Here is a 19,095-nt window from a genome sequence, read left to right as displayed (position 1 = left end):
TAATTTGGTCACAGTATTTTCTTTGCTTATGAGCGCACACTTTTATTGTATTTCATTTACTTTTGCATTATAGCACTGTGTCCCAGCTTGTATAACCATCTGGTTTTAGAGAGAGCCAGCAATAACACTCTTGATCCCAGGAATGATAAAACAAAGCATTTAGTAAATACGCTAAAGTCAAAATGGTGAACAGCCCCTTTAAAAATACTCATTCATGTAGACTTGCCAATGTTAAAGAAGTCTCCTATTAAGAAGTTACTTTGTGATAGAATTCTGAAATGTGCATTTAAAACAAAACAAATGATCCCATATATTAATCATTCTAAACTTTATGGTTTTGTTTATTTCCTAATACAGTCAAATAAGTGTTGGAGGCTACTTTAGTAAATCACATTGTAGAAATCAATGCTCTTGACCATTGAATGGTATATTGATTTGATTGAATTTAGCAATGAACAGTTTATTAGGTATATGTGATGCACCAAAAAAAATTAATGCAGTCAGTGCTGGAAAGTAAACTAGATTACATTCAGTAAAATGACAAGCATATTAACTTGTGTACCTTTTTGTATCCATTCCAGGGGTTAAAGCGTACAGCTGCACCATCTGTAATGCTGCCTTTACTACAAATGGTAGTCTGACCAGGCACATGTCCACTCACATAAGTATGAAACCCTATAAGTGTCCTTTCTGTGATGAGACCTTCAGGACAACAGTACACTGTAAGAAGCACATGAAGAAGCACCAGGATATCCCCCAATCCCTTGTATCAGATACTGATGGGACCACAAGAGAAGAAGGTATGAGAAATTCAGATATCATGAAATGAATATGCATGGAGAAATATACTCTGTCTTTCTAGGGTTAACTTCATTGTAGAAGAAATCAGTGTACTTACTGTATAATATATGAATAAATACATTTTAAATCTTTGATCATTACATATCAGGAGATTCTTATATTATGAAAAGTATGAGACACGTGCCTAGGGACGGCACTTGTTTGGGGGCGGCACTTGGGTGCTTGTGTTGGTACTGTCATCCCAAAATGTACCAGTATCTGCTAAATATTTCCACGGTAATGTACCATACAGATGTATCCTCTTACATCCTTGCTGCAGTCATGCCAAACAGCCCTTGAAGTCGCACCATGCTGTGGCAGGACTCTGTAGCACTGAGTGGGTTTTTTTTTGTGGGTTTTTTCCGCGAAAAAATGCACGTTAGACACAAAGCAATGTAATAGGACACACAGGCAGCTTCTGCTGATTTCAATTATATGCCGCATGCCTATATTCTGTGTGTAATTGCGGCTCTCTGCATCCAAAATGCCACGTTACATTGTTTTCCACGAAAACACTGTAGCATAGCATTTTGTATGCAAATACAGTTGCAGTCACACATACAATATACGGTAGGCATGCTGCATACCATTTTAATCAGCAGAAGCTTCTTGTGCGTCCTATTACATTACTTTGTGTCTAAAAACGCAAAAAAGACGCTCAGTGCTACTGAGTCACACGGCACTCGCGTATTATGTGTAACGCGAATTCTAGTGCATGGAGATGTAAGAGGACACAAAGATGTAAAAGAACACATCTGTATGCCATCTTTAATGGAGTGTAAATGGGTAGGACATGCATATACTGCCCCATGTAAGCTGTCCTACTTAGTAAATATGTATACATAATAATAATAAAAAATAATAATAATAATAATCATAGTTAGTGGCTTTTGTGCATTAATCTATTAAATTGGTTATCACAAATGAGGGCTTATAACCAATCAATGATAATAATAAAATTAGGCAAAGGGATGGGGGGGGGGCTATTAATGTTGTGCCTAGTGTCGCCCTCCCCCCTAAATCTGACCCTGGGTCTATTGCAACGGGTTCCTCGCTCATCCTACTGAAGGGCCAGAGTAGGAGCAGATGCAGCCAGGGCCTAAACTTAACCCAAACGGTACCACATTGTGGTAGGGCTGACTAGCAAGCATCCCAGAGGAGTTGCTGCACATGGTACAGTCTAGTACCTGAAAAGATAATCTACTGATGACCGCTGTAAAGCTACTCTCGTCCTACTCCTCTAAGGGGCTCCACATGACTTGGGCTAGATTCTTGGCTCTTTCCATAGCTTCTCTTATGCAAGAGGAATCTTCTAATTCTCTGGCTGGGTCCACAGGTTATCCACAGGATAACATTGGGATATGCCGGAGCAACAGCGGAAATGGCACCAAACGGTCACGAACTTTATGGCCTCCCAGGAAGCATCGGGGCTTCACCATATAATCCCGCCCACTGACTCAGTCAAATCAGTTTTTTGTTTGGTGCGGCAAGGAGCCGGCCATGGTCAACAGGGCTGCTGTTATAGCAGCCTGTAGCTTTTTATTATTTTATTTTTATAGTCTTACTATGTTTCTCTGACGTCCTAGTGGATGCTGGGTACTCCGTAAGGACCATGGGGAATAGACGGGCTCCGCAGGAGACTGGGCACTCTTTAAAGAAAGATTAGGTACTACATCTGGTGTGCACTGGCTCCTCCCTCTATGCCCCTCCTCCAGACCTCAGTTAGAATCTGTGCCCGGCCAGAGCTGGATGCACTTAGTGGGCTCTCCTGAGTTCACTATAAAGAAAGTATTTGTTAGGTTTTTTATTTTCAGTGAGATCTGCTGGCAACAGACTCACTGCTACGCGGGACTTAGGGGAGAGAAGCAAACCTACCTGCTTGCAGCTAGCTTGTGCTTCTAAGGCTACTGGACACCATTAGCTCCAGAGGGATCGAACACAGGGCCCGACCTCGCTCGTCCGTTCCCGGAGCCGCGCCGCCGTCCCCCTTGCAGAGCCAGAAGATGGAAGATTCCGGAGAAAATCGGCGGCTGAAGACTCCGGTCTTCAATAAGGTAGCGCACAGCACTGCAGCTGTGCGCCATTGCTCCCACAGCACACCACACGCTCCGGTCACTGGTGGGTGCAGGGCGCTGGGGGGGGCGCCCTGGGCTGCAATTAGTATTCCTTAAGTGGCAAAATGCACATAATACAGTTGTAAACTGTATATGTGCCTAATCCCCCGCCATAATTATTATTAAAAAAGCGGGAGAAGCCCGCCGCTGAAGGGGCGGGGCTATCTTCCTCAGCACAGCCAGCGCCATTTTCTCTTCACAGCTCCGCTGGAAGGACGCTCCCCAGGCTCTCCCCTGCAGTATACACTACAAAAAGGGTAAAAAAGAGAGGGGGGCACATAAATTTAGGCGCAAATTGTGATATAAGCAGCTATTGGGGGAAAATTCACTTTGTGTATAGTGTAAATCCCTCTGTTATATAGCGCTCTGGTGTGTGCTGGCATACTCTCTCTCTGTCTCCCCAAAGGACTTTGTGGGGTCCTGTCCTCAGTCAGAGCATCCCCTGTGTGTGTGTGCGGTGTGTCGGTACGGCTGTGTCGACATGTTTGATGAGGACGCTTACGTGGAGGCGGAGCAGGTGCCGATAAGTGTGATGTCGCTCCCTGCGGGGCCGACACCAGAGTGGATGGATATGTGGAAGGTATTAACCGACAGTGTCAACTCCTTGCATAAAAGGTTCGATGACGCAGCTTTGGGACAGCCGGCATCTCAGCCCGCGTCTGCCCAGGCATCTCAGAGGCCATCAAGGGCTCAAAAACGCCCGCTACCTCAGATGGCAGACACAGATGTCGACAGGGAGTCTGACTCCAGTGTCGACGAGGATGAGACAAATGTACAATCCACAAGGGCCATCCGATGTATGATTACGGCAATGAAAAATGTGTTGCACATTTCTGACATTAACCCGGTTACCACAAAAAAGGGTATTATGTTTGGGGAGAAAAAGCAGCCAGTAACTTTTCCCCCATCTGATGAGTTAAATGAATTGTGTGAAGAGGCGTGGTGTTCCCCTGATAAGAAATTAGTGATTTCTAAACGGTTACTAATGGCGTACCCTTTCCCGCCAACGGATAGGTTACGCTGGGAGACATCCCCTAGGGTGGACAAGGCGCTCACACGCTTATCAAAAAAGGTGGCACTGCCGTCTCAGGATACGGCCGCCTTAAAGGAGCCTGCAGATAGAAAGCAGGAGGCTATCCTGAAGTCTGTGTATACACACTCAGGTACTATACTGAGACCTGCTATTGCTTCAGCATGGATGTGTAGTGCTGCAGCAGCGTGGTCTGATTCCCTGTCTGATAACATTGATTCCCTTGACAGGGACACTATCTTGCTAACCATAGAGCATATTAAAGACGTAGTCTTATATATGAGGGATGCACAGAGGGACATTTGCCGTCTGGCATCTAGAATTAATGCAATGTCCATTTCTGCCAGGAGAGTATTATGGACTCGGCAGTGGACAGGTGATGCTGATTCTAAAAGGCACATGGAGGTTTTGCCTTATAAGGGTGAGGAATTGTTTGGGGATGGTCTCTCGGACCTCGTATCCACAGCAGCAGCTGGGAAGTCGACCTTTTTACCTCAGGTTCCCTCACAGCCTAAGAAAGCACCGTATTATCAAGTACAGTCCTTTCGGCCTCAGAAAGGCAAGCGGGTTAGAGGCGCGTCCTTTCTGCCCAGAGGCAGGGGTAGAGGGAAAAAGCTGCACCAGACAGCCAGTTCCCAGGAACAAAAATCCTCCCCTGCTTCCACTAAATCCACCACATGACGCTGGGGCTCCACAGGTGGAGCCAGGTGCGGTGGGGGCCCGTCTCCGGAACTTCAGCGACCAGTGGGTTCGCTCACAGGTGGATCTCTGGGTTCTACAAGTGGTATCTCAGGGATACAAGCTGGAGTTCGAGACGACTCCCCCTCGCCGTTACCTCAAATCAGCCTTGCCAGCTACTCCCAAGGACAGGGAGGTAGTACTGGCGGCAATTCACAAGCTGTACCTCCAGCAGGTGATAATCAAAGTTCCCCTCCTTCAACAGGGACGGGGTTACTATTCCACAATGTTTGTGGTACCGAAACCAGACGGTTCGGTGAGACCCATTCTAAATCTGAAATCCTTGAACACTTATATAAGGAAGTTCAAGTTCAAAATGGAATCGCTCAGGGCGGTTATTGCAAGCCTGGAAGAGGGGGATTATATGGTGTCACTGGACATCAAGGATGCTTACGTACATGTCCCCATTTACCCACCTCACCAGGAGTACCTCCCGATTTGTGGTACAGGACTGCCATTACCAATTCCAGACGTTGCCGTTTGGTCTGTCCACGGCACCGAGGGTATTTACCAAGGTAATGGCCGAAATGATGATACTCCTTCGAAAGAAGGGAGTTATAATTATCCCATACTTGGACGATCTCCTTATAAAGGCGAGGTCCAAGGAGCAGTTGTTAGTCGGAGTAGCACTATCTCAGGAAGTGCTGCAACAGCACGGCTGGATTCTGAATATCCCAAAGTCGTAGCTGGTTCCTACGACGCGTCTGCTGTTCTTGGGTATGATTCTGGACACAGAACAGAAGAAGGTGTTTCTCCCGGAGGAGAAGGCCAAGGAGTTGTCATCTCTGGTCAGAGACCTCCTGAAACCAAAACAGGTGTCGGTGCATCACTGCACGCGAGTCCTGGGAAAGATGGTAGCTTCTTACGAAGCAATTCCCTTCGGCAGGTTCCATGCAAGGATCTTTCAGTGGGATCTGTTAGACAAGTGGTCCGGATCGCATTTTCAGATGCATCGACTGATCACCCTGTCCCCGAGGGCCAGGGTGTCTCTGCTGTGGTGGCTGCAGAGTGCTCATCTTCTCGAGGGCCGCAGATTCGGCATACAGGACTGGGTCCTGGTGACCACGGATGAAAGCCTCCGAGGTTGGGGGGCAGTCACTCAGGGAAGAAACTTCCAAGGACAATGGTCGAGTCAGGAGACTTCCCTACACATAAATATTCTGGAACTAAGGGCCATTTACAATGCCCTACGTCAAGCAAAACCCCTGCTTCAAAACCAGCCGGTGCTGATTCAGTCAGACAACATCACGGCGGTCGCCCATGTAAACCGACAGGGCGGCACAAGAAGCAGGATGGCAATGGCAGAAGCCAAGAGGATTCTCCGATGGGCGGAGAATCACGTGATAGCACTGTCAGCAGTGTTCATTCCGGGAGTGGACAACTGGGAAGCAGACTTCCTCAGCAGGCACGACCTCCACCCGGGAGAGTGGGGACTTCATCCAGAAGTCTTCCAGCTGATTGTAAATCGTTGGGAAAGGCCACAGGTGGACATGATGGCGTCCCGCCTCAACAAAAAGCTAAAAAGATATTGCGCCAGGTCCAGGGACCCTCAGGCGATAGCTGTGGACGCTCTAGTGACACCGTGGGTGTACCAGTCGGTTTATGTGTTCCCTCCTCTTCCTCTCATACCAAAGGTACTGGGGATAATAAGAAAGAGAGGAGTAAGAACTATACTCATCGTTCCGGATTGGCCAAGAAGAACTTGGTATCCGGAACTACAAGAAATGATCGCAGAGGACCCTTGGCCTCTGCCGCTCCGACAGGACCTGCTACAGCAGGGGCCCTGTCTGTTCCAAGACTTACCGCGGCTGCGTTTGACGGCATGGCGGTTGAACGCCGGATCCTGATGGAAAAGGGCATTCCGGTGGAAGTCATTCCTACGCTGATAAAAGCTAGGAAGGATGTGACAGCAAAACATTATCACCGCATATGGCGAAAATATGTTGCTTGGTGTGAGGCTATGAAGGCCCCAACAGAGGAATTTCAGCTGGGTAGATTTCTGCACTTCCTACAGTCAGGAGTGACTATGGGCCTAAAATTGGGATCCATAAAAGTCCAGATTTCGGCCCTGTCTATTTTCTTTCAAAAAGAACTGGCTTCACTGCCTGAAGTTCAGACGTTTGTTAAGGGAGTGCTGCATATTCAGCCCCCTTTTGTGCCTCCAGTGGCACCTTGGGATCTCAACGTTGTGTTGGATTTCCTAAAATCACATTGGTTTGAGCCACTTCAGACCGTGGAGTTGAAATATCTCACGTGGAAAGTGGTCATGCTTTTGGCCTTGGCTTCGGCTAGGCGTGTGTCAGAATTGGCGGCTTTGTCATGTAAAAGCCCCTATCTGATTTTCCATATGGACAGGGCAGAATTGAGGACTCGTCCCCAATTTCTCCCTAAGGTGGTATCAGCGTTTCATTTGAACCAACCTATTGTGGTACCTGCGGCTACTCGGGACTTGGAGGCTTCCAAGTTGCTGGACGTAGTCCGGGCCCTGAAAATCTATGTTTCCAGGACGGCTAGAGTCAGAAAAACTGACTCGCTGTTTATCCTGCATGCACCCAACAAGCTGGGTGCTCCTGCTTCTAAGCAGACTATTGCTTGCTGGATCTGTAACACGATTCAACTTGCACATTGGGGGTAATTCCAAGTTGATCGCAGCAGGACATTTTTTAGCAGTTGGGCAAAACCATGTGCACTGCAGGTGTGGCAGATATAACATTTGCAGAGAGAGTTAGATTTGGGTAGGTTATTTTGTTTCTGTGCAGGGTAAATACTGGCTGCTTTATTTTTATACTGCAATTTAGATTGCAGATTGAACTCACCACACCCAAATCTAACTCTCTCTGCACATGTTATATCTGCCTCCCCTGCAGTGCACATGGTTTTGCCCAACTGCTAAAAAATGTCCTGCTGCGATCGACTTGGAATTACCCCCATTCTGCGGCTGGCTTGCCGCATCCTAAATCGGTAAAAGCCCATTCCACAAGGAAGGTGGGCTCTTCTTGGGCTGCTGCCCGAGGGGTCTCGGCTTTACAGCTTTGCCGAGCTGCTACCTGGTCGGGTTCAAACACGTTTGCAAAATTCTACAAGTTTGATACCCTGGCTGAGGAGGACCTTGAGTTTGCTCATTCAGTGCTGCAGAGTCATCCGCACTCTCCCGCCCGTTTGGGAGCTTTGGTATAATCCCCATGGTCCTTACGGAGTACCCAGCATCCACTAGGACGTCAGAGAAAATAAGATTTTACTCACCGGTAAATCTATTTCTCATAGTCCATAGTGGATGCTGGGAGCCCGTCCCAAGTGCGGACTTCTGCAATACTTGTATATAGTTATTGCTTAACTATAGGGTTATTGTTCTGAGCCATCTGTTTAATGAGGCTCAGCTGTTGTTCATACTGTTAACTGGGTATAATTATCACAAGTTGTACGGTGTGATTGGTGTGGCTGGTATGAGTCTTACCCTGGATTCCAAATCCTTTCCTAGTAATGTCAGCTCTTCCGGGCACAGTTTCCCTAACTGAGGTCTGGAGGAGGGGCATAGAGGGAGGAGCCAGTGCACACCAGATGTAGTACCTAATCTTTCTTTAAAGAGTGCCCAGTCTCCCGCGGAGCCAGTCTATTCCCCATGGTCCTTACGGAGTACCCAGCATCCACTACGGACTACGAGAAATAGATTTACCGGTGAGTAAAATCTTATTTTTTTGAGTGACTTTTCTTAATAGTGTCTTAAACGCATACTAGAAAGAGTCACTCCAACAACTCCCCACCCGGTCGCAACGACGCTTACCTTCGCGGTACAGTGCTGTCTCGACGGGCGTCTGTGTCGGATGTTCTAGCAGGTACAGCAGACGTAACCAGGCTGTGGCCGGAGCATGGGGAGAAGGTAAGTCTATGGATTTCCTCTTACTAGGGGGTCCGGACACAGCTACACTGTATTTGGTGGAGACTACAAACAGTGTGTTGATGCGCCGAACACTCTCAGGTGGGACATCGCTATGCTTTAGGGATCATAGGCGCCAGGACTAGATAGAGGCCGCGATCCTTAGAGTTTAAGTCAACAGGGGGATTTAGACGCTCTCCTGGCCGCCCCTCCCCCAAGTTCATGACCAGTTTCCGCACGTCTCCCGTCCATGAACTGAATGACCTCACTGCCGTCTCACACGCTACCACGAGGGTACTCGGTCGCAGCTTAGACGCCGCGGTTGTGTACACTAGAGATTGCCGGACCAAGTCGCAGGCCTTAGCATCTGCATACACGTGGCATTCACTGAGCGTCCGTGTCCGTTAGTGAGCGTCCGTGTCGCTTATCAGTTATCAGAACGGCAGTGTACACCAGTAGCGTCTGAATCCACTCAGCGTCTTGCGAGCGTATTTGATGGATATGGAAGTGTGGTGAGTCTCCCTGTATCCTGCTCTATGGATGAAGGGCTATACAGTACTAAAAATTCTCTCTACTTGTTAGTATGAATTGTTAATTTTGGTACATATTGCATTTGAGACCTGTATATTACTGTTGTTTTTGCATGTTATGTTTGAAAAAAAAACAGTTAAAAACAGAAATACAGTTTTCCTACTTACTTGTATGTTGTTATGGTGGTTGTATTCTCATATGACAATGTTTAATGCTTTAACATGTGACTGCTAGTATGTGTGCTGACTTTTTTATGTTGTCAGTCCAGTTCTGAACCTCCATTCAGGTGCACGGTTGTGGTCAGATTGATCTCACTTCTATATATCTATATATAGGTGATTTTCAGTCACAAATTGTGTAGTCATAAACAGAATATTACCATGTCTGTGAGCGGCAAAAGTGACGAGGAGAATTTTATCCCTAACATGTTTATCTTGTAAAACAGGGTTAATTGGTATAGGCCAGTTGGTCACTTATGAGGGGTTATGTGCGAACTGTTTTGCTTTTCAGCAAAGTAAAAAAAAAAAACCAGCAGAGCCACCATGGAGTATGCTCGCACAGACTTTGTCTTCAATAGCGGACAGGTTAACTCCGGCAGCACCACCCCAAGGGATAGGTTACACTATTAACCCATGCATGCAGCTCCCTTCCTACGGTTTGGTTCCAGTAGCCTCTACAAGTAACCAAGGGACAGGTAAGACTAAGACAGATGTGTCTATGTGGCAGACTACACAAGATGATACAACAGATGATGATACAGTATATTCAAATACTCCGTATGATGATCAGTCGCAGAGTTTTAGTTCAGAGGATGTAGCTGAACTTATTGATGCTATGAAGGCTGTTCTCTCTCGTTGGAGGAATCAGCCAAAACAGTGTCAAAATCTAAAGCACCTGTGTTTAAAGGAACAAAGACAGTTAAAACTGAATTCCCAGCGTCAGATGATCTGACGGAAATGATGGAAGAATCTTGGGCGACGCCCAGTAAAAAGTATAAGATTCCGAAAAAGTGGGATTCTTATTATCCATTTCCAGCTGCGGATTGTTCGAAAAGAGAAGTTCCTCCGAAAGTAGATGCACTTGTACTGCGACTTGTGCATAAATCTGCTTTACCACTGTCATCTACCTCACTAAATGATGTCACAGACAGAAGGGTAGATAGCTTTTTGAAAAATATATTTTCTCTCTTAGGAGCAGTGGTAAGACCTGCTATGGCTTCGGCCTGGATAGCAAAGGCAATGGGCGAGTGGATAGAGGAACTAGAGTATGGCCTCTCTCCTCCTAATAGGGAGCAAGAGTATAATTTAAGCCGTTTAAGACAAGCTGCCCAATATTTGGAAGAAGTAGCAATTGATATGGGTACGATTGCTTCTAAAGCATCAGCCTTGATAGTAGCCGCTCGTAGAGCAGTTTGGCTACGCACTTGGAAAGCAGATGCTGAATCCAAGAAAGAATTGGAAGCATTGCCTTTCATTGGTAATATATTGTTTGGAAAACAATTGTCTGATATTCTAGAATCGGAAGCTGAATCCAAAAAGGTCAGATTTTCCGGCTAGTTATAACCCTAAGACTAGGGGTTCAAAGTTTCGGCCATTTCAATGGCAAGTCAAAGCGAAAGCTAAAGAGGAGGCTAAGCAACCCCAGTTCAATAGATCAGCCAGGGGTAAGAAGCAATGCGCTAGTAGAAAGCCAGCTTCCAAGCCTGAACAGCCTGAACAGAAACCATCAGCCTGAAGAGACGGGCCTCCGCCTCTTGCACACATATGGCAACAGTCGACTTTTGGATGGAAAGTATTGGGTTCATTCAAGACTGAACATAGCATACCCTAAAAGCAGCTTTTGTACATCTCCATAGTCAAGAGCAGCTGCGGCTCCTACCTCAGTGGTGGGGGAGGGGGGCTGCTGTTGGTCGTGCTGCTGATTCCCTCCTCCCTTGTCCTTGCCGCCTGGTCCCTTGTCCCTGCCACCGGCTGGGTCCCGGCATCTGTACAATGTAGTGCACAGATACTGGGACTGGTGCATGGGAAGTAGCGGTGACGGTACTACGCATGCGCAAACCCTTGGCTTCTACGGACTGCATTGGCTGCACCCCTTAGAAGCTGGCTAGGGCTGCCCGAAAGGCAGCTCTCTGCTAGGAAGCCAGCTCTCTGCTAATCGCAGCCCGGTCTGGCAGTCCCGGAGGGAAGAGACACCTCCCAATGGCCTATAGGAAATCGCTGCCAGTCACATTGAAGCCAATGCAATCTCACGGACTGCATCTGGCTTCACAGACTCCGCCACTGGTATCCACTGAATGGAGGAAGGAGAAAATAAGATTTTTTGTTCTTACCGTAAATCTCTTTGTCCAAGTCCATATGGAAAACACTGTGATACCTCCTTATAGGGTTGCGCATTTGAGTAGGATGTGATCCTGTCCTTATTTCTTCAACCTATCCTTTGGGCTTCTTAAGTTCAAACTGAGGAAGGGCTTAGAGGGAAGTAGCATACAGTATATACCTAAATAAGTTAACCTATTAAGTGCTAGCTTCTTAATTCTCACTAACCCATGGCTGAGAGTGTCCACCAGATGGACTCGAAGATAATATTTAACGGTAAGAACCAAAAACCTTTTTTGCAGAAAAATTAGTTTGTCATTAAGCAAATATCTTTTACGCCATGTATTTTATTGAACATTTTTAGAATCCTGACATTTTAGGTAAATCAGCAAAGCTTGGTGTAGTCACCCTTGTTTTCAGAAAAACATAATGTTCTTTTTAATATCATACTCTTTATATATTGAAGGTCACAGTACAATAAGGCCAAAAAGGGCATTTGCTGTGGACATATGAGAAAGCTAACGCTCTGGAATTTTAAATGGCTTATTTAGCATTATACATGCACTATAGAAGATTTAAAATTGTTATGGATTACACTGTACTAGGCTGGTATTCTTATGTTTGCAAATATATATATAGTGCAAATTTTCAAGCAGCACTCCCAATAAATTGTACATGGCCAGTGCCCTCCTAGGTACCTCTGCGGGTCAAACTAATAGCGGGATCCTGATGACGAAGTAAAACTACTTCGAAACGTTGATAATACCTGCCGTCTTACTGTGATTGTTTGATGCCAAGTGCCGCCAATACGCCACTATATATATATATATATATATATATATGTATATATATATTCCTAAATCGCCCGGCACTCAGTGGTAATCAACAGCTAGCCCCGGTACCCTAATCCAGAGTAATATGCTATATGTGTGTAGAAGCATGCTGATCACCTCCCTCTCTCCCCCCCACCCCCATCGATCAAGCAGAAATTGCGATGGCATTGCAATTTCTGTTTGATAGCAGAAATTACGATTGCCTCCTGCCAGCGCTCGTCATGCAGTGTCGTCACGCAACCGTCGTGATCACGCCCCTCATTTTTAGGTCGTCGCCCCCGTTTTGCCAGCTCCGCACGCTGAAATGCTCCGCCTCCGCCGAGGAAACAAAGCATTGCCGCCCCACGAATGCCTTTGGCTGATTGACAGGCAGAGGCGTTCGAATTTTCTGCAGGCGCATGTGCCGGACAGGCGAATGCATCCTTTTTGTAATTTTTGCTGTGTGATCGCTTATTGCTATCCATCCTGAATTTAGCTCCTATGTCCGTAAAGGTCAGATTAGCTAGTATAGGTCAGATTACAAGAAAGTAAAAATAGACAAAATGCCCTTAGTCACAATAACTAGGGCTTCTATTACACAGTGGGGCTGATTCTGAGCTGGGAGCAAAGTAAACAAGAGCAAGTAACTTTGCACATTGGTAAAGCTATGTTACACTGCAGGAGGGGGAGATGTAACATGTGTAGAGGGATTTAATGATTGTTTTCAAAGCGTCTGGTTGTAAAACACGGTAATTCTGATCGTGTTTATGCCAGAAATGTAAAAGGGCAATTATTTTTCTAGCAATACAGGGCCAGTAAAACCATTGCTCTTTTAAATTTTGTGCATAAACATGATTTCTCATACGTCCTAGAGGATGCTGGGGTCCACTTTAGTACCATGGGGTATAGACGGCTCCGCAGGAGCCATGGGCACTTTAAGACTTTTTCAGAGTGTGAACTGGCTCCTCCCTCTATGCCCCTCCTCCAGACCTCAGTTTACAAAATGTGCCCAGGCAGACTGGTCGCACTCTAGTGGAGCTCTACTGAGTTCTACTAAAAGACTTTTGTTTAGGTTTTTTATTTTACAGGGAGACTGCTGACAACAGTCTCCCTGCTTCGTGGGACATAGGGGGAAGAAGTAGGAACCAACTTCCTATATAGTTTCATGGCTCTGCTTCTGCTGACAGGACACCATTAGCTCCTGAAGGGTACTGAACACTAGCTGCGGCTATGAGCTCACTCCCACAGCACGCCGTCACCTCCCTAACAGAGCCAGAAGTCAGAAGACTGGTGAGTAGTGTTACCGGAGATCTGCAGAGAGGGACCTCCGGTCATCGTGACGGCTTAAGGTACTGTGCAGCGAGCGGAAATGCTGCGCGAGCATGCTGTCCATAACACAGAGCACGGCGGGGGGGGGGGGGGGGGTGCCCTGGGCAGCATGAACCCTACTTTTACTGGCATGAGGTAGCATACTATGTTTTACAAGGTCCTACACCGCCACCAGTATAAAAATCAGTTGTATTGCCTGAGGGAAAACGCGCCATTACAGGGGGGAAAGCTTCTTCCTCAGACAGCCAGCACACTTGTCAGCGCCATTTTCGCCCAGCAGCAGCAGGGGAAGACACGCTGATCCTCCTCTCCACATCTGACAAGTATCAGGGTGCAAAAAAAAAGGGGGGGGGGAGTGTAATATTTTAGGTGCTAAGACCTATTATTGGCATTATAAGTGCTTGAAAGTCTCTGTGTACAAAAGATGCGACACAGGGATTTTTTATTTAGGCGCTGAGTTGTGGACTGGCAATTCCTTTTCTGTGTACCTCTGACAGATTTTACTGTGGGTCTGTCTCCAGTAGCCCCGAAGTGTCCGTGGTGTGATTGTGCACGTGTGTGACATGTCTGAGGCAGGGAGCTCTTCCCCTGAGGGAGCCATTTTAGGGACGCAGAGTTGTAATGTGGTGGCGCTGCCGTCGCTCCACGAGCCTGAATGGGTGAAAGAATTACGTGATAGTGTGAATCATATTAGTAAGAGATTGGATAAGTCTGAGTCTCATGCAGAAAATTGGAGAAAATCCGTGGAAGACGTGATATTTAATAGTTCTGCCTTTTCATCCACAGGAGAATTCAGTCAGCTTACCCTTTTCCTGCAGAGGACAGGAAAAGGTGGGAATCACCCCCCATTTTAGACAGTGCCCTGTCACTGTTAACAAAAAAGGTGATTCTCCCTGCTCCTGGGACGGCTTCACTAAAGGAGCCGGCAAGCCGCAAGCTAGAGACTACGCTGAAATCTATTTATGTGACCAATTGGACGCTACTCAGGCCTACCATTGCCTGTGCATGGGTGAGTAGTGCTATTGAAAAGTGGTCAGAAAACTTGTCATCTGACATTGACACGATATATAGAGACGAGATACTCCTTAAGTTAGGTCATATCAAAGACGCTGCTGCATACATGCTTGAAGCCATGAAAGACATTGGTCTCTTGGGATCAAGAGCCGCTACCATGGCAATTTCAGCACGTAGGGCGTTGTGGATTCGCCAATGGAACGCAGACGCAGCTTCCAAAAGGAATATAGAGGCTCTCCCGTATAAAGGCGGGGCCTTGTTTGGAGATGGGCTGGATGCCTTAGTTTCTCATACGTCCTAGAGGATGCTGGGGATGCTTGAAGAACCATGGGGTATAGACGGGATCTGCTGGAGACATGGGCACTTTAAGACTTTGAATGGGTGTGAACTGGCTCCTCCCTCTATGCCCCTCCTCCAGACTCCAGTTAGTTAGATTCTGTGCCCAGTGAGACTGGATGCACACTGAGGAGCTCTCCTGAGTTTCTCTGAAAAAGACTTTATGTTAGGTTTTTTATTTTCAGGGAGACCTGCTGGCAACAGGCTCCCTGCTTCGTGGGACTGAGGGGAGAGAAGCAGACCTACTTCTGTGAGTTTCAAGGCTCTGCTTCTTAGGCTACTGGACACCATTAGCTCCAGTGGGTCTGATCGGTGGTACGCCTAGATGCTCGTTCCCGGAGCCACGCCATCACCCCCCTTGCAGAGCCAGAAGTCAGAAGACGGGTGAGTAGAAGAAGATCAGAAGACTTCAGTGACGGCTTTGAGGTACCTGCTGCGCGCCATGCACCCACTCACACAGCGGCACTACAGGGTGCAGGGCGCAGGGGGGGGCGCCCTGGGCAGCATAAAACCACACTAATGGACTGGCAGAAGCGGTATAAAGTGCCTGGGCACTAAAACCAGACCCCCGCCAGTATAAATTTGTGGAAAATAGCGGGGCTGAAGCGCGCCATTAGGGGGCGTGGCTTAGCCCTCACAGCTCTAATCAGCGCCATTTTCTCTTCACAGAGCTGCAGAGACGCTGGTCCTGGCCTCCTACACTGCTGTACAAGTAACAGGGTGTAAAACGGGGGGGGGGGGGGGGGGCACAGTAATTTGGTGCTATTTTATTAATATTAAAAGCGCTAACCGGTCTGAGGCATTATATTAAATGTTTCAGAACCGGGATAGGCGCTGGGTTGTGAGCTGGCAAAACTCCCTCTGTGTTTCTCTAACAGGCTTTGCTGTGGGTCTGTCCCCTATAGCCCCAGTGTGGTTGTGGGTGTCGGTACGCATGTGTCGGCATGTCTGAGGCTGAGTGCTCTTCCCAGGAGGAGGCTGGAGTGGGGACAGAGAAGACGGTGGGAGTGACCCTGTCGGCACCGCCGACTGCTGATTGGGTAAATGTTTTGAATGCAAATGTGGCTCTATTGAATAAGAGATTAGATAAATCTGAGTCTCAGAACCAGGCATGGAGAAAATCCATGGAGGATGCATTGTCACAAGTACAGATCCCCTCGGGGTCACAGAAGCGTTAATTTACCCAGATAGCGGATACAGATACCGACACGGACTCTGACTCCAGTGTCGACTATAGTGATGCCAGATTGAATCCTAAACTGGCTAAGAGCATTCAGTACATGATTGTGGCGATAAAAGACGTATTACATATCACGGAAGACCCTGCTGTTCCTGACACAAGGGTCTGTATGTTTAAAGGAAAGAAACCTGAAGTAACGTTTTCTCCCTCTCATGAACTGAACAATCTTTTTGAAAAGGCTTGGAAAAATCCTGACAAAAAGTTACAGATTCCCAAGAGAATTCCGGTGGCATATCCGTTCCCCTCTGGGGACAGGGAAAAGTGGGAGTCAACCCCCACTGTGGACAAAGCTCTATCGCATCTGTCCAAAAAGGTGGCGCTTCCGTCTCCTGACACGGCAGCCCTGAAGGATCCTGTGGATCGTAAGCAGGAAAATACATTGAAATCCATTTATGTCACTACGGGTATGCTGCTCAGACCTGCCGTTGCTTCGGCATGGGTGAGTAGCGCTATTGAAAAGTGGGCAGATAACTTGTCATCTGATATGGATTCCCTGGATAGGGATAGCATTCTTTTGACACTGGGTTATATCAGGGACGCTGCAGCCTACCTAAAGGAAGCTGCGAGGGATATTGGCCTTTTGGCATCAAGGGCCAATGCCATGGCAGTCTCGGCTAGGAGGGCATTGTGGATTCATCAATGGAATGCTGATGCTGACTCTAAGAAGGCTATGGAGTCTCTGCCGTATAAAGGTGGTGTCTTGTTTTGGTGACGGCCTCGCTGACCTAGTATCTACGGCTACCGCAGGTAAGTCATAATTTCTACCTTATGTCCCTGCACAACAAAAGAAAGCATCCCACTATCAGATGCAGTCCTTTCGGCCCAATAAATACAAAAAAGGACGAAGGTCTTCCTTCCTTGCTACTAGAGGAAGAGGAAGGGGAAAATGGTCACCGGTTGTGGTGGGTTCCCAAGAGCAGAAGTCCTCCCCGGCTTCTGCCAAATCCACTGCATGACGCTGGGGCTCCTCTGTGGGAGTCTGCACCGGTGGGGGCACATCTCCAACTCTTCAGTCAGGTCTGGGTTCGCTCGGCCCTGGATCCTTGGGTATTAGAAATAGTAGCCCAAGGGTACAAGTTGGAGTTTCAAGACGTGCCCCCTCAACGATTTTTCAAATCGGCCTTGCCAGCTTCTCCTCCGGAAAGGAAGGTAGTATGCGCTGCAATACAAAAGCTGTGTCAAAATCATGTCATTGTCACGGTACCCCTGTCACAACAGGGAGAAGGCTTTTATTCGAGCTTGTTCGTGGTCCCGAAGCCGGATGGCTCGGTCAGACCGATTCTGAACCTAAAATCCCTCAATTTCTATCTAAAAAAATTAAAATTCAAGATGGAATTTCTCTGAGCAGTGATCTCCAGTCTGGAGGAGAGAGATTTTATGGTGTCGGTCGACATAAAGGATGCCTACTTACACATCCCCATATATCCTCCGCATCAGGCTTACCTGATGTTTGCTGTTCAGGATTGTCATTACCAATATCAGACGTTGCCGTTTGGTCTGTCCACGGCTCCGAGGATTTTCACCAAAGTAATGGTGGAAATGATGGTTCTCCTGTGCAATCAAGGAATCACAATTATCCCGTACTTGGACGATCTCCTGATAAAGGCGAGATCCAAGGAGCAATTACTGAAAAATGTTACGCTCTCCCTGGCAATTCTGCAACAACATGGTTGGCTCCTGAACTTGCCAAAATCACAGTTGGTTTCGACAACACGGCTGTCATTCTTGGGTATGATTCTGGACACAGAATTACAGAGAGTCTTTCTTCCAGTGGAAAAGGCTCTGGAAATCCAGAACATGGTCAAACAGATTCTGAAACCGGCAAGAGTGTCGATTCATCAATGCACTCGGTTGCTGGGGAAGATGGTGGCGGCCTACGAGGCCATTCAGTTTGGCAGGTTCCATGCCAGGGTGTTTCAGTGGGACCTGTTGGACAAGTGGTCCGGTTCTCACCTGCACATGTACCGGAAAATAATCCTATCTTACAGTTCTCACCTCCTAGAGCGACGTAGGTTCGGGATCCAGGATTGGATCCTAGTGACCATGAATGCAAGTCTCCGAGGCTGGGGAGCAGTCACACAAGGGGAAAATTTCCAGGGAAAATGGTCAAGCCAGGAAGCTTGTCTGCACATAAACATTCTGGAATTAAGGGCCATTTACAACGGCCTTCTGCAAGCGGAATATCTTCTTTGCGGTCTGCCCATCTTGATTCAGTCGGACAACATAGCAGCAGTGGCGTACATAAACCGCCAGGGCGGAACAAAGAGCAGAGCGGCAATGGCGGAGGCCACAAAAGTTCTTCGCTGGGCGGAAAGACATGCAAGCGCTCTGTCAGCAGTCTTCATTCCAGGCGTGGACAACTGAGAAGCAGGCTTCCTCAGCAGACACGATCTCCATCCAGGAGAGTGGGGTCTTCATCAAGAGGTCTTTGCAGAAGTGACAAGTCATTGGGGAATTCCTCAAATAGACATGATGGCGTCTCGCCTCAACAAGAAACTTCAGAGATATTGTTCCAGGTCGAGGGACCCTCAAGCAATAGCGGTGGACGCCCTAGTCACACCGTGGGTGTTTCAGTCGGTCTATGTGTTCCCTCCAATTCCACTCATTCCAAAGGTGATAAAGATCATAAGAAGAACAAGGGTTTAGGCGATACTCATTGTTCCAGACTGGCCAAGGAGGGCCTGGTATCCGGATCTTCAGGAATTACTCATAAGAGATCCCTGGCCTCTTCCTCTACGAGAGGACCTGTTACAGCAAGGACCATGCGTGTATCAAGACTTACCACGGCTGCGTTTGACGGCATGGCGGTTGAATGCCAAATCCTAGCCCAAAAGGGTATTCCCAGTGAAGTCATTCCCACACTACTTCAGGCTAGAAAAGAAGTAACGGCGAGGCATTACCACCGTATTTGGAGAAGATATG

The 19,095-nt window shown here is 47.4% G+C and overlaps 1 protein-coding gene across 7 annotated transcripts in view; it reads left to right on the top strand.

The window, feature by feature from the left end:
• ZNF236 (zinc finger protein 236) overlaps positions 1-19,095 on the top strand; it is a 531,150-nt gene that overhangs the window by 264,020 nt on the left and 248,035 nt on the right. For all 7 annotated transcript variants that reach the window (XM_063923335.1, XM_063923337.1, XM_063923334.1 and 4 more), the window contains exon 20: positions 582-800. In XM_063923335.1, the coding sequence (XP_063779405.1) occupies positions 582-800 (219 nt within the window). The remainder of the gene's footprint in view (positions 1-581; positions 801-19,095) is intronic.

This window comes from Pseudophryne corroboree, chromosome 5 (genome assembly GCF_028390025.1).
Source record: "Pseudophryne corroboree isolate aPseCor3 chromosome 5, aPseCor3.hap2, whole genome shotgun sequence".
NCBI lineage: Eukaryota > Metazoa > Chordata > Amphibia > Anura > Myobatrachidae > Pseudophryne > Pseudophryne corroboree.
The sequence above is the reverse complement of the archived record's forward strand: the minus strand, read 5'-3'. Positions and strand labels throughout refer to the sequence as shown.